The sequence below is a fragment of the Podarcis tiliguerta genome (genome assembly GCF_965153285.1).
Source record: "Podarcis tiliguerta genome assembly, chromosome: 2".
In the NCBI taxonomy this organism is placed as follows: Eukaryota; Metazoa; Chordata; class Lepidosauria; order Squamata; family Lacertidae; genus Podarcis; species Podarcis tiliguerta.
This window is the reverse complement of record NC_139535.1, coordinates 114,019,164-114,032,796: the sequence shown is the minus strand read 5'-3', so window position 1 is coordinate 114,032,796 and position 13,633 is coordinate 114,019,164. Positions and strand designations below refer to the sequence as shown.

Here is a 13,633-nt window from a genome sequence, read left to right as displayed (position 1 = left end):
CAGGGGCACCAGGCCGAGAGTCCAGGGGCCGAGAGTTGAGTCCGGGGTAGAGACTGCCCATTGGTAAGAGCCAGTGGCGTAGCGTGGGGGGGTGCAGGGGGGCCGGCCGCACCGGGCGAAACATCTGGGGGGGCGCTCGCACTCGCAGTGCTAAAATCCAGGGGTTAGGGGGCGCAAATTACTTGCCTTGCCCAGGGTGCTGACAACCCACGCTACGCCACTGGTCAGAGCGCCACAGCGGGCTCTTCTGCTGCAGCCGGCTCTGCGCTGTGAGTTTGGGGGCGACCGAACCAGCGAGATGCTGAAGCGGCCAGCCAGCTCCGTCCTCCTGTGTGCCTGGGACTGGGCAACTGGGGGGGGGCACCGGGCGGATCTTTCCACGCCGGCGCTGCATATGCTTAAGACAGCCCTTCTCGCATCTTAAGCCATGGGTAGGCAAGCTAAGGCCCAGGGGCCGGATGCAGCCTAATCGCCTTCTAAATCCGTCCCGTCCGGAAATCAGCGTGTATTTACATGAGTAGAATGTGTCCTTTTATTTAAAATGTATCTCTGGGTTATTTGTGGGGCCTGCCTGGTGTTTTTACATGAGTAGAATGTGTGCTTTTACGTATTTAAAATGCATCTCTGGGCTATTTGTGGGGTATAGGAATTTGTTCATTTCCCCCCCCAAAAAATATAGTCCGGCCCCCCACAAGGTCCGAAGGACAGTGGACTGGCCCTCTGCTGAAAAAGTTTGCTGACGGCTGTCTTAAGCAAATAAAAAATAAAGTAAGGAATTGTTTGTTTTCAGAATTCATTTAGAGATTTGGTGGGTTCTGCTGTGGGTTAAGTTGGGACGCGGGTGGCGCTGTGGGTTAAAGCCTCAGCGCCTAGGGCTTGCCGATCGAAAGGTCGGCGGTTCGAATCCCCGCAGCAGGGTGCGCTCCCGTTGTTCGGTCCCAGCGCCTCCCAACCTAGCAGTTCGAAAGCACCTCCGGGTGCAAGTAGATAAATAGGGACCGCTTACTGGCGGGAAGGTAAACGGCGTTTCCGTGTGCGGCTCTGGCTCGCCAGAGCAGCGATGTCACGCTGGCCACGTGACCCGGAAGTGTCTCCGGACAGCGCTGGCCCCCGGCCTCTTGAGTGAGATGGGCGCACAACCCTAGAGTCTGTCAAGACTGGCCCGTACGGGCAGGGGTACCTTTACCTTTACCTTTGCTGTGGGTTAAACCACAGAGCCGAGGACTTGCTGATCAGAAGGTCAGCGGTTCGAATCCCCGCAACAGGGTGAGCTCCCGTTGCTCGGTCCCTGCTCCTGCCAACCTAGCAGTTCGAAAGCACGTCAAAGTGCAAGCAGATAAATAGGTACCGCTTCAGCGGGAAGGTAAACGGCATTTCTGTGTGCTGCTCTGGTTCGCCAGTCATGCTGGCCACATGACCCGGAAGCTGTATGCCAGCTCCCTTGGCCAATAAAACGAGATGAGCGCTGCAACCCCAGAGTCAGTCACGACTGGACCTAATGGTCAGGGGTCCCTTTACCTTATACAGGAAGGAGGGTGGGCAGTGATAGTGTCTCCTTTTTATGAACTGATACTTTAAAAACAAACAAACCATGCTGTGCCTTGTCAGAAAACGTATGGAGACCTCGCTGAGAGGCTTGAGCTGAAGGAGCGGTTACATTGCAAGAACTTCACCTGGTACCTACAAACCATTTATCCCGAGATCTTCATCCCAGACCTTACACCGGCGTTTTACGGAGCCGTAAGTGCGGGTTTTGCGTGTTCATTGCCTGAGAGAGTTCTTTCTGGGCCACAGCAAAGGAGCATCTAGCCTTGCCTTCTATATCCAGCCGCGTTCCGCCAGATGCCTCAGAAACACCCCAAATTTTCCACTTGGCCCTTTCTTGGTTCATAATATATATTCTGCAGTTCAGGACATGACTCAGAATGCCAGTATCTGGTCCAGATGGTAGGCCTGTAAAACCTACATGTATAAACATTTAAAATTGCTTATGTATTTCCAATCTTCCATCCCACTCAAATGCGACCAAGAGAGAAACTCTGGGAATAGGTTTGATTCTCCACCAAGTGAAAATTGTGCACGTCTTCACACATCGACTCATATCTTTTGTCCTGTGCTTTCCAAGCGCAACACCATGCTTGAAAGCTGAAGCACAACAAAGGGCACTTCAGGTTTCCCCCAGACTGCCATTCGGCAGGTTTTGGGGAGTAAGCGCCAAGCCAGGAGGGGGGAGACCACTTGGACACAGAGCTTTAAAGAAGGGACCTATGCAGCAGAAAGGGAAAATCTGGATGCGTCTTATTCGCTGCCCTTTGACTTTGCTACATAAAGCAAACCCTTCATTAACCAGCCTTCAAAAGCTTTAATTTTTGCTTTGTCAATCTGTACTTCTCAGTTTATGAACTCGACTCCTTCCTTCCTTCCTTCCCTCCTTCCTTCCTTCCTTCCTTCCTTCCCGCCTTCCCTCCTTCCCTCTAGTGGCGGAGCATATGCCCGCACTGCCTAGGACGGGCGCGCTCCCGAGGGGTGTGAGGTGCAGAGGGTGCCCTGCAGCTGGGGACAGAGCGAGCCACCCATGGTAAACATTCGGCACGCCACCTGCCCGCAACTCCCAAGCCTCCCCCAAGCTGTCAAAATGAAGGGGGATGGGGGGAATGGCGCCGGCAAAGTGGCACAGCTCCTCCTCTTTTTTTTTTTTAATAATAATATTTATTAGAAATTTTATAATTATAAAAAAAAGAACAATCAAGGAAAACAATACATAGATTCAACAAACAATACATCAACAATAAGAAAAAATACAGTACAACAATACAACATATAAAAAACCAACAAAAACACACATCCAAATTTTATATCTATATCTTTCATTAGCTTATTTCCACGACTTCCTCGCACCTCCCTTTTTTGTATTCTGGTTCAAATTAACTGGTTCAACAAATCCTTTCCCTCTTCTTCAATTTTTTTGTTCTATAATTTATCCTAATACAATTTAACTTTAAATTTTCCACTTTATCGCATTAAGACTTAATATTAATATAATTCTTAATAACACTTCTGCTAAAACCCTATAGCTTCATTCCAATATTCTTCTAACATTCATTAATTTTGCAATATTTCTGTAAATATACTTTAAATTTTTTCCAATCTTCTTCCACCGACTCTTCTCCCTGGTCTCAGATTCTGCTGGTCATTTCCGCCATTTCCATGTAGTCCATCAGCTTCATCTGCCATTCTTCCCGGGTGGGTAGCTCTTGTGTCTTTGAATACTTTGCGATGAGTATTCTTGCTGCTGTTGGCTCCTCCTCTTACCTCGATGGCTCGGGGTAAGCTTGGGAGTCACCGGCAGGTGGCGCACCAAATGTCACCCCCCTCAGTGAGGGCACCCAAGACGGTCCCCCCCCACTGCCCCCCTTCCTACACCCCTGCTTTTCTCCCTCCCTCCCTCCTTCAGTCCTACTAAGGAACCAGTCTAATAGCCATCACTGTCTCCAGAACTTAGAATATTCTGATTTGAATCCTAAGTGGGAAGGTTTTTGAAAAAAGGTTTATATGTTGCAAGGGAGTAGTACAGTTTTTGTTTCTTGAGCAGGAACTAGGTATGCTAGCAGCTAGAAATGGAAGATAGATAATACAGTGGTGCCTCGCAAGACGAAAAGAATCCGTTCGGTGAGTCTCTTCGTCTAGCGGTTTTTTCATCTTGCGAAGCAAGCCCATTAGCGGATTAGCGCTATTAGCGGTTTAGCGGCTATTAAAGGCTTAAGGGATTAGCGGATTAGCTGCTAAAAGGCTATTAGCAGCTTACTGCCTTTGGAAAAGGGGGTGGGGAGCGGGGGAAAAAACCCAGGAATCACAAGACATTTTCGTCTTGCGAAGCAAGCCCATAGCAAATTCGTCCTGCGAAGTACCTCCAAAACGGAAAACCCTTTCGTCTAGCGGGTTTTCCGTCTTGCGAGGCATTCGTCTTACGGGGCACCACTGTAGTTGCTTTGAGAGAGGTGGGAGGTTAGTTGGGCTGAAGGGGGAAAATTCAGGACTGCACACTGCTTACAGAAATAGTGCAGCGTCTATGGGACTGTGTCTCTGAGTATTTAGGCAGATTCGCACCTAGGTACTGCTTCTGGCTGTAGATGGACCCCTGACAGTGTTGGGTTGTTTTCAGATTAGAAATGAGGGTGCCAAACGCTGCCTGGATGTTGGAGAGAACAACCATGGAGGGAAGCCGCTCATCATGTACCCCTGCCATGGGATGGGAGGCAATCAGGTATGGAATTCATGAGAAAAGCCCAGTCTTATGGTGGAATCCAGCAAAACACTCCCATTTGTGCAATGAAACTTCCCTTCCTTCTCATGCACTTTCCCAACTCTTCTGGGGACCTGGAGAAAACCTCAGAACAGATTTAGTGGGTACACAGGGAAAGATGGAGATGGAGGGGATGTTCTACTGCGCAGCCAAAAGTCCTTGTGCAAATGGAACTGCTTCGTTGGACAGCACCCCGTGTATCTTCTCATGTCTGAACACACACCACAGGGCTATGCTTTCAGGGACTGCAGTCTGGCAGTTTTGTGCTGCCCTATGATTTCAGGCAAACAGGTGCTTCTGTAGAGATAGTTCTGCACTGCCTGAATTACTTCCCTAGTATAAAGGGATGCAGGTGGCGCTGTGGTCTAAACCACAGAGCCTAGGGCTTGCCGATCAGAAGGTCGGCGGTTCAAATCCCCACAACAGGGTGAGCTCCCATTGCTCGGTCCCTGCTCCTGCCAACCTAGCAGTTCGAAAGCACGTCAAAGTGCAAGTAGATAAATAGGTACCGCTCCGGCGGGAAGGTAAATGGCGTTTCCATGCGCTGCTCTGGTTCGCCAGAAGCGGCTTAGTCATGCTGGCACATGACCTGGAAACTGTACGCCAGCTCCCTTGGCCAGTAAAGCAAGATGAGTGCCGCAACCCCAGAGTCGGTCACAACTGGACCTAACGGTCAGGGGTCCCTTTACCTTTACCTTCCTAGTGTAAGAGCTTACCCACATTTTTTTCCCTAAGTTTCCATTTTAAAACAGAAAAAAGAACACTGCATTAATCAAAATACACCTTCTACAGTCATACCTTGGATCTCGAACGGCTTAGTAGCTGAAGAAATCGCCTCCTGAACACCGCGAACCCAGAAGCAGGCGTTCTGGTTTGCAAACCTTTTTCGGAAGCCAAATTTCTGACGCGGCTTTTGATTGAGTTCAGGAAATTCCTGCAGCCAATTGGAAGCCGCACCTTGGTTTTCAAACGGTTCCAGGAGTCGAACGGATAAAGTTCGGCAACCAAGGTACAACTGTATAGACTTGTTCCCCAAAACAGTTGAGAACAGTTTTACAAAACTGGAAAGCGATTGCCTACCACTTTGTTTTGCATCCACGTTTTCTTGACGTGTAAAAATAAACCGCTCTACCCCAGAACAAAGCAAAAGCCTGACTCCTCTCAATTCCTTTCTGATGAGGAAGGCCTCTTAGCAACTCCCCGGTGGCTGTTCTTTTGTGTGTCGTTCTCAGTACTTTGAATACACATCCCAGCGAGACCTGCGGCACAACATCGGCAAGCAGCTCTGCCTCCGTTCCAAGATGGGACCCGTGGAATTGGGAGACTGTCACTATACAGGGAAGCACTCCCGGGTGCCGGAAAATGAAGAATGGGAGCTGACTAATGTGAGTGCTTTAAGTTATAGACATAGGTAGATTTCAGAGCGGCGTGCTTTTCTCTTGCTCTCGGAACCCCTGTTTTTGCCCCCCCCCCCAATCGTTCATCCACTTCTTGCCAGACAGGCAACCCTTGCTGCTATGGCTACAGCCTGGCCTGGCCTGGCCAAAGTACATAATGGGCAGTTCTATTCTGCCATTTTTTCTGGAGAGCAAGGAGTTCCTTCTGAGAGCAGCCACTGAGTGTGGGCTTGGGGTGTGCTGTAATGAGAAGTTGCAGCAGCCACCACAGAGGAGGGTCTGAGGATCCCTCTTGGCATTGTGGGAGCCGCTCGCCCCCACTACTTTGAAGTGGGGAAGAGAGAGAACTCCATTTTCACAATGCTGTTTGTTTGCTGGGTTGTTCCATGTTTCTCTAGCACAGGCATAGGCAAACTTGGCCCTCCAGATGTTTTGGGACTACAATGAATGTTAGAAGAATATTGGAATGAAGTTACATGGTTTTAGCAGAAGGGTTATTAAGAATTATATGAATATTAATTGTTAATGTGCTAAAGTGGAAAATCTAAAGTTAAACTGTGTTAGGATAAATTAAAGAACAAAAATTGAGAAAGAGGGAAAGGATTTGTTGAATTAGCTAATTTGAACTAGATTACAAAAAAGGGAGGTGCGAGGAAGTCGAGGAAACAAGTACATAAAAGATAATGAAATGAAAATTGGATGTGTTTTAAAATGTTTTAATTTTTTCTCGTTGTTTTGTGGTATTGTTTTTTCTTTTTCTTTTTGTTGTATTGTTTGTTAAATCTTCATTGTTTCTTTTTTCTTTTTTCTTTTTCTTTCTGTAACTATTAAACTTTTAATAAATATCATTTTTTTAAAAAACCGATTTTTTGGGACTACAATTCCCATCATCCCTGACCACTGGTCCTGTTAGCTAGGGATGATGGGAGTTGTAGTCCCAAAACATCTAGAGAGCCGAGTTTGCCTATGCCTGCTCTAGCACCTGGTGTGGTGATGGTCTCAAAAAAAAAAAGTCATTCTAAAAATTCATGGAGGGGCAAGTCTCTCAATGACTAACTAGTGTTTATTAATTCATTCTGTTTATATACTGTCCTTCCTCCAGGGAGCCCACAAGAGCCAAATGAGCTTAGCTAAATAAGCACGGATGCTTAATAACCTGTCTGAAAATGGTTGATGCCAAAGACACGGTTTTAATCTCTCTTTAAAAAAATAGGGCTGTGATGAAAAACACTGGAATTAAAATGTTTCTGGCTCTTGTTTTTTGGAGGAGGCAAGTGAGTCTGCAGCAGCCCAACAGGATGATTTTATTTGTGGGGTGGCCATATTCACAGTATTTTGGCAACAGCGAGTTACGCTGACCAAGGTGCTAAGGAAAAGGAGAGCCCTTTCAAAAAATAAACAATAAACTTCCAGAATTGGGGGAAATGTCAAATGAGCCACAATTCTTCGCCATGAACATGCTTATGGGATATTCTGGCCTTCAGGGGAGTGCTGAAAGCTGTAGCCACTCTCTGACCACCAAGAAGAACTCCTGTCTTGTCCCCTGGCTGCTGCTGTCCATGGTAGCAGCAACAGGAGTTAACATTTTCCTTGCTAATGGTCATTTGCCACAAACAACAACAACAAAAACCTGACTTGCGTAGCAGATATTTTCCCCACAGTCAGGAGGGGAGAGGATGCTTTTGCTATGGTAAGTTCACCCCCCTTACTTCAGAAACACTGCAAATATTTCCCCTCCTCCACCCCCAAAACCAATTAACTTTGTCCCCAGCAAATACCAGGCAAATTTCAAGAGGGGCATTTGGTGCTGCCCCAAAGAATTGCATATTCCTAGAGTGCTGGACTTCCTTGGAAGCCTTGTGAGCTATAGGTAAAAAAGTAAAGGGACCCCTAACCATTAGTTCCAGTCGCAGACGACTCTGGAGTTGTGGCGCTCATCTCGCTTTACTGGCCGAGGAAGCCAGTGTACAGCTTCCGGGTCATGTGGCCAGCATGACTAAGCCGCTTCTGGCAAACCAGAGCAGCGCACGGAAACACTGTTTACCTTCCCTCCAGAGTGGTACCTATTTATCTACTTGCACTGCGTGCTTTCGAACTGCTAGGTGGGCAGGAGCTGGAACCGAGCAACGGGAGCTCACCCCGTCACGGAGATTCGAACCGCCGACCTTCTGATCGGCAAGCCCTAGACTCTGTGGTTTAACCCACAGTGCCACCCACGACCTTGAGCTATAGGTAATGGTAAAGCTACCGCTGCCCGTATGGGCCAGTCGTGTCCGACTCTAGGGTTGTGCGCCCATCTCACTTAAGAGGCCGGGGGCCAGCGCTGTCCGGAGACACTTCCGGGTCATGTGGCCAGCGTGACGAAGCTGCTCTGGCAAGCCGGCACCAGAGCAGCACACGGAAACGCCGTTTACCTTCCCGCTATAAAGCGGTACCTATTTATCTACTTGCACTTAGGGGTGCTTTCGAACTGCTAGGTGGGCAGGAGCTGGGACCGAACGACGGGAGCTCACCCCGCCGCGGGGATTCGAACCGCCGAGCATGCGATCGGCAAGCCCTAGGCGCTGAGGTTTTACCCACAGCGCCACCCGCGTCCCGCTGAGCTATAGGTACAGTGGTATAATATCCATAAATCACACTCTGTGAGGATACAGGGGAAGTCTATCAGCTTTGTGTTCTCCTTTTCTAATTGCTCATAGGAATCTCTCCTACTTTTCTTAGGGATAGAATACTGGGCTAGGATGGACTTTGGAGTGATCTAAGGCAATGCTCTTCAATTTCTTCTTTTTTTAGGATCACCTCCTCAAAAATGTGGCATCTAACAAATGTCTGTCTGCAAGGGGAGAGCACCCTTCCATGGCTTCCTGTAACTCTGCAGACCCCCATCAGCTTTGGTACTTCAGCTAAGCAATCCTGGCAAGACCATGTAGCCTGTTGCCAAAGTCCTCTTGTGAAAGTTTCTGTTCTTTCAACTCCACTACCAAGAAGACAGAGGACAAGTTCAGAGAAAGAAGAGAACCCAGTCAAATATGCTGCGTAATCACACTTGACTTACAATACACTTTTGTGCCTTTCTGGGATGGGATGGTCAAAGAGGACACGGCAAACCGTTGGTGTATCTTTAGTTCTTTTTAATTAAGTAAAATTCCAAGCTGGTGTGTTTGCTCTTTAGAGTACCATAAGTATTGTTAATCAAAGCTCCATATTGTGAGACGGACAACAATGGTGGTTTTATTTTGCAGTAGATTTAAGAGGGGGGGGGGGCGTTGATAGGATGTAAAATATTTTTTGCCTCTTAACGTTTGTATGCTGTGAGCAGCGTGGGAAGTAGCAGCTTGCGGAGGTGCAGAGCCTCTCCTAAGAAATAGTTTACCTGTGGGGTAGTTTAGAAAATAACTGATGCCAAAGATAAGAATGACTTTAAACTCTGTTACATAGGGAAAGCATCTTCTGACCACACGGAGACTGTGGAAGGAGAAACTACATTGTAAAGACTTTGGGGGGACATTTCTAATAGTTTCTCAGCTGTGTTGTTGTTGTTGTTTCCCAAGATCTTGCACACAGATGTCAGTGGGCAGTGCAGAAACTCTTGTCCCCCCAAGTTTCAGTAGCTTAGGACTGCATTTTACAATAGTGGAACACTGGAGTGTGGTATTGTTTTGTGGCTGAAATCTTCACCTCTTTGCACAGGCCGTTGCCAGTGCCTTACCTCGTCAGGCCTCTCACCATCGTGCTGCAAATAAGTCCCTTTCTCTCTTCTTTAAAGCATCCTCAAGGCAGCTTTATCCCTTTGCCAAAGAAAAGGGGACTTGTGAGGGGAGATGGAATCCCTAGACCTCAAACAAAGGAATGATGGAAGGGTAGCATTTTTGCTAGGCCCTTCCTTACGACTCCCAATGTCAGGGACCTGGTGTGCCTTTCTGATCGCTGCAATCCAGACCTCCAGAGGCCTTTTGACATGAACTTGACCCCCCCACCACCACCACCTGTTTGTGTAGTCTGCACGGTTTGACAACTTCCTGAACTGGGAGAAAGTACTGCTTGCCTTTTCATGGGGACCCTCTCATTACCTTGATAGTACACTGTGATGCCTTAGAGCAAGGAAAGCTGCTAATGTGCCTATATTTTTTAAGACCAGATGGAGAAGCTGCTTGCTTTGAGGGAACGGATGCTGCAGAAACCTGCAGAATCACCTTCATGGATGGGATTCTAGAGACTACCCATCAGGGAATGAGTGTGTGCGTGCGTGTCTTTACAGAAACACCTGCCAAGTAAATTAGTACATGATATACTGCTAGTTGCAGTTGCCTGATGGAGCAAATCTCTGTTTTCCTCATTTGTTTTGTATGCTGTTAAGAAAAATAGCTTATTTGTTTTGGGGATGTCACTGGAGGTGGGGATTTTAAGTTTTTTTTTCCAAATGCAAGCCCAAGATGCTGTTCAGCCACAAAGCAGCATCTTCGTCGTGACTTGACAATGAGCCTCTTCTTACCCATAGCTTGATTAGCTATTGCACTGTCCATTTAATGCAAAGTGTAGAGGTGAATTTGAAGGAAAATGTACCTCCAGAACATCCTAAGAATTGGGTGTTTTTGAGCACACTACACTTTAAAAGCCGTTTGTTTGTGGGGGTTTTTTTTGAAGAAAGACCAAAGGTGCTGACTATTTCCCTAGATTTTGAATGCAGAAGGTGACATTGGTTTTCCCATTGTGTTCATTTCCAGGAAGGCTTTAGCTGAAAGGCAAAGACCTGCCTTGGGTAAATTTCCAACTGGAAATAATAAAACTTAAAATTCTATTTTACAAGAGAACCTTGTCTGACTTTGTTTACTTTCAAATTGCTCTTGAACAGTGTGTGTGTGTGTGTGTGTGTGTGAAAGAGAGAGAGAGAGAGAGAGAGAGAGAGTGTTAAATAGCAAGCTAATGTTGGAAGCTGCTTTTGAGAAAAATATTAGCTTCAAGTCTTCCCTTTGATCAGTCCTCATGTTTTAAGTGTATTCTGTATAAATATGTTGGACTCCTATATATATATATAGGCTGGGTATATCAGACCCCATGGAAGTAGGGTGTTGCTCCCTTACTGCCACACAACGAACTTTTTAATTGCTTCTGAGTATTTCATATCTTGAGTCAAACATTGGAGGATATTTATACATAAGCCATTGGGGTCTGTGGAGAGATTCCAAATTGGCAACCATTTTCCTGCCCTTTTATCTCCAGAACCATTAATTTTCATGCGGTTGTCAGTGACCACAACATTTATCAGCAAAGGGGCACAGAACAATATATGTGTGGGACGTATCTCCGTACATCCAAATAGGAACAGCAGCAATGAAGCTGCAGAGTAAGTGTTGTTCTGGAAATACTGCCCAGTCACATAATTTTGCACCACTAAACAACAGAGTTCACATAATGTCTGGGATCCATAAAGCTGGTTTAGGCACACCCAAGAGTTTGGGCAGGCCCTGGGGATTTCAAATTTATTTTTTTATTTATTGGAACAGCAGGCTGAAATGGTTCTGAAAGGTCTGCTTTCTGAAAGATCCTTCGTTTCCAAAACCAATTAGCCATATGGTGTGTCTTTCTGAACTGCCCATGGGGGATTGGTAGCAAGTAGGATCAGATTAGTGATGTATGGAAGTGAGAGCTGGACCATAAAGAATCGCCGAAGAATTGATGCTTTTGAATTATGGTGCTGGAGGAGACTCTTGAGAGTCCCATGGACTGCAAGAAGATCAAACCTCTCCATTCTGAAGGAAATCAGCCCTGACTGCTCACTGGAAGGACATACAGTGGTACCTCAGGTTAAGTACTTAATTTGTTCCCGAGGTCCGTTCTTAACCTGAAACTGTTCTTAACCTGAAGCACCACTTTAGCTAATGGGGCCTCCTTCTGCCGCCGCGCTGTCGGACCACGATTTCTGTTCTTATCCTGAAGCAAAGTTCTTAACCTGAAGCACTATTTCTGGGTTAGCGGAGTCTGTAACCTGAAGCATATGTAACCTGAAGCGTATGTAACCTAAGGTACCACTGTATCCTGAAGCTGAGGCTCCAATACTTTGGCCACCTCATGAGAAGAGAAGACTCCCTGGAAAAGACCCTGATGTTGGGAAAGATGGAGGGCACAAGGAGAAGGGGACAACAGAGGACGAGATGGTTGGATAGTGTTCTCGAAGCTACGAGCATGAGTTTGACCAAACTGCAAGAGGCAGTGGAAGACAGGAGTGCCTGGCATGCTCTGGGGTCACGAAGAGTTGGACACGACTAAACGACTAAACAACAACAAGGACCAGTTTGCATAGGTCTAGGTAGACATATTGCTCAGACAACAGCCCCATGCAGAACATGAGAAGAACCTTCTAGATCAGGCCAGGGGCCCATTCAGCCCAGCATCCTGTTTTCACAGTGGCCAAGCAGAATCTATCTGCAGTTTCCAGCTGGCATTCAGAGGCATTACTGCCTCGACTAGTAGCCATTGATAGCTCTCTCCATGAATTTTTCATCTGGGGGGACCTCAGATTGGGGAATGACTGCAGTGGGCACTAGCAGATGACGCATGAGGAAAGAGACATGGGACAGTCATGAGCAGTCCAAAACATCTCAATAAAGTCGTACCTTGGAAGTCAAATGGAATCCAGAAAACGTTCGGAAACCAAAGCGCAGCTTCTGATTGGCTGCAGGAGCTTCCTGCAATTGGAAGCCCCGTCAGACGTTTGGCTTCCAAAAATAGTTCGCAAACCGGAACAACCACTTCCAGGTTTGCGGCGTTCAGGAGCCAAAATGTTCAAGAACTAAGCTGTTCAAAAACCAAGGTACGACTGTACTAGTTTTTAGTGTTGTCTTTGCTCCAATCTGATACGTGTTTTGGACAGTAGTTTGTCTGTTTGTCCATTTGGACACCTCTCAAGCTGTTGTGACCAATTCTTTTCATGATGGTTCCTGAGATAAAGGAGCAGGTTTTTGTCTATGTTTACATACAATTGGGTGCCATTTTGAATCAGGATGGCAGATTGAGCCTTTCAAAACTACACTGATTTCTCCCTCCCCTCCGATTCCCAAGCTACACCAGCTATGAGGCTGCTAGTGGCTTTGTAAAAATATGTACAGAGGATTATGAAGTCCAAGAGAACCTGGGGAAAAAAACCTGTGCACATCTCTTGCAGACAACAGCAAAAAATTGCTTTTCTTTACTTAGCTTCTGGTTACATGGGTATGGCTTTTGATCATGTTAGGAATTATGGTTACTCACCTCTGAAGCAGCATGAAGTATAGTTAAAAATAAATGGGTCGTTCCTCTTTTCTGCACTGTCTTGGAAGAAAGCTCTGTTGTCCCTTCTTTTCTCACTTCTCCACCTGATGTCACCGCCCCTTGGCAGCTGTGACATTGGCACTGCTTCATCTCTCTCAAAGTGCAAGGGCAGATCTGCACACAGGGGGCGGGAAACACTATAATAAGCCAGAAATTAAATTGTCATATCAAGAGAAAAAAAGCGCTATGTAAAATAGCAAATAAATTTGTTTTGCTCTCCAGCGCCATCTGGTGTTGCACGTTTACAACACATTCAAGGCGCTGTTTTTTTCACTAATGTAGCTGAGTCCCAAGTCTCAACAGGCTATGTGCAGCTTGGTGCTTTACCTCCATCTGGTCAGATCCTGCCCAACAATAACCCCTGTTACATCACTGGCAGGGGAAGGACCCAGAGTGACAGGTGCTGCTACTATAGCTCCTACAACGTACTAGGGCCTGGTTTCGAGACTGCGCCTCTGGCCAATCTTCGCTCAAACTTTAGAATGTGCTCACTAAGACACAAGATCTACCCACCTGGGAAGAATGGCAGATGAAGCTGAGGGACTACATGGAAATGGCGGAAATGACTGGCAGAATCCGAGACCAGGGAGAAGACTCGGTGAAAGAAGATTGGAAAAAATTTAAA

General features: G+C 46.8%; 1 protein-coding gene across 2 annotated transcripts in view; it reads left to right on the top strand.

The window, feature by feature from the left end:
- The window catches only part of GALNT6 (polypeptide N-acetylgalactosaminyltransferase 6), a 70,211-nt gene extending 59,700 nt beyond the window's left edge, over nt 1-10,511 (top strand). For both annotated transcript variants that reach the window (XM_083427548.1, XM_083427547.1), the window contains exons 8-11: nt 1,609-1,740; nt 4,163-4,264; nt 5,536-5,688; nt 8,494-10,511. In XM_083427548.1, coding sequence (XP_083283674.1) covers nt 1,609-1,740; nt 4,163-4,264; nt 5,536-5,688; nt 8,494-8,607 — 501 coding nt within the window. In that variant the 3' untranslated portion in view covers nt 8,608-10,511. The remainder of the gene's footprint in view (nt 1-1,608; nt 1,741-4,162; nt 4,265-5,535; nt 5,689-8,493) is intronic.
- Nucleotides 10,512-13,633: the final 3,122 nt, after the last annotated feature.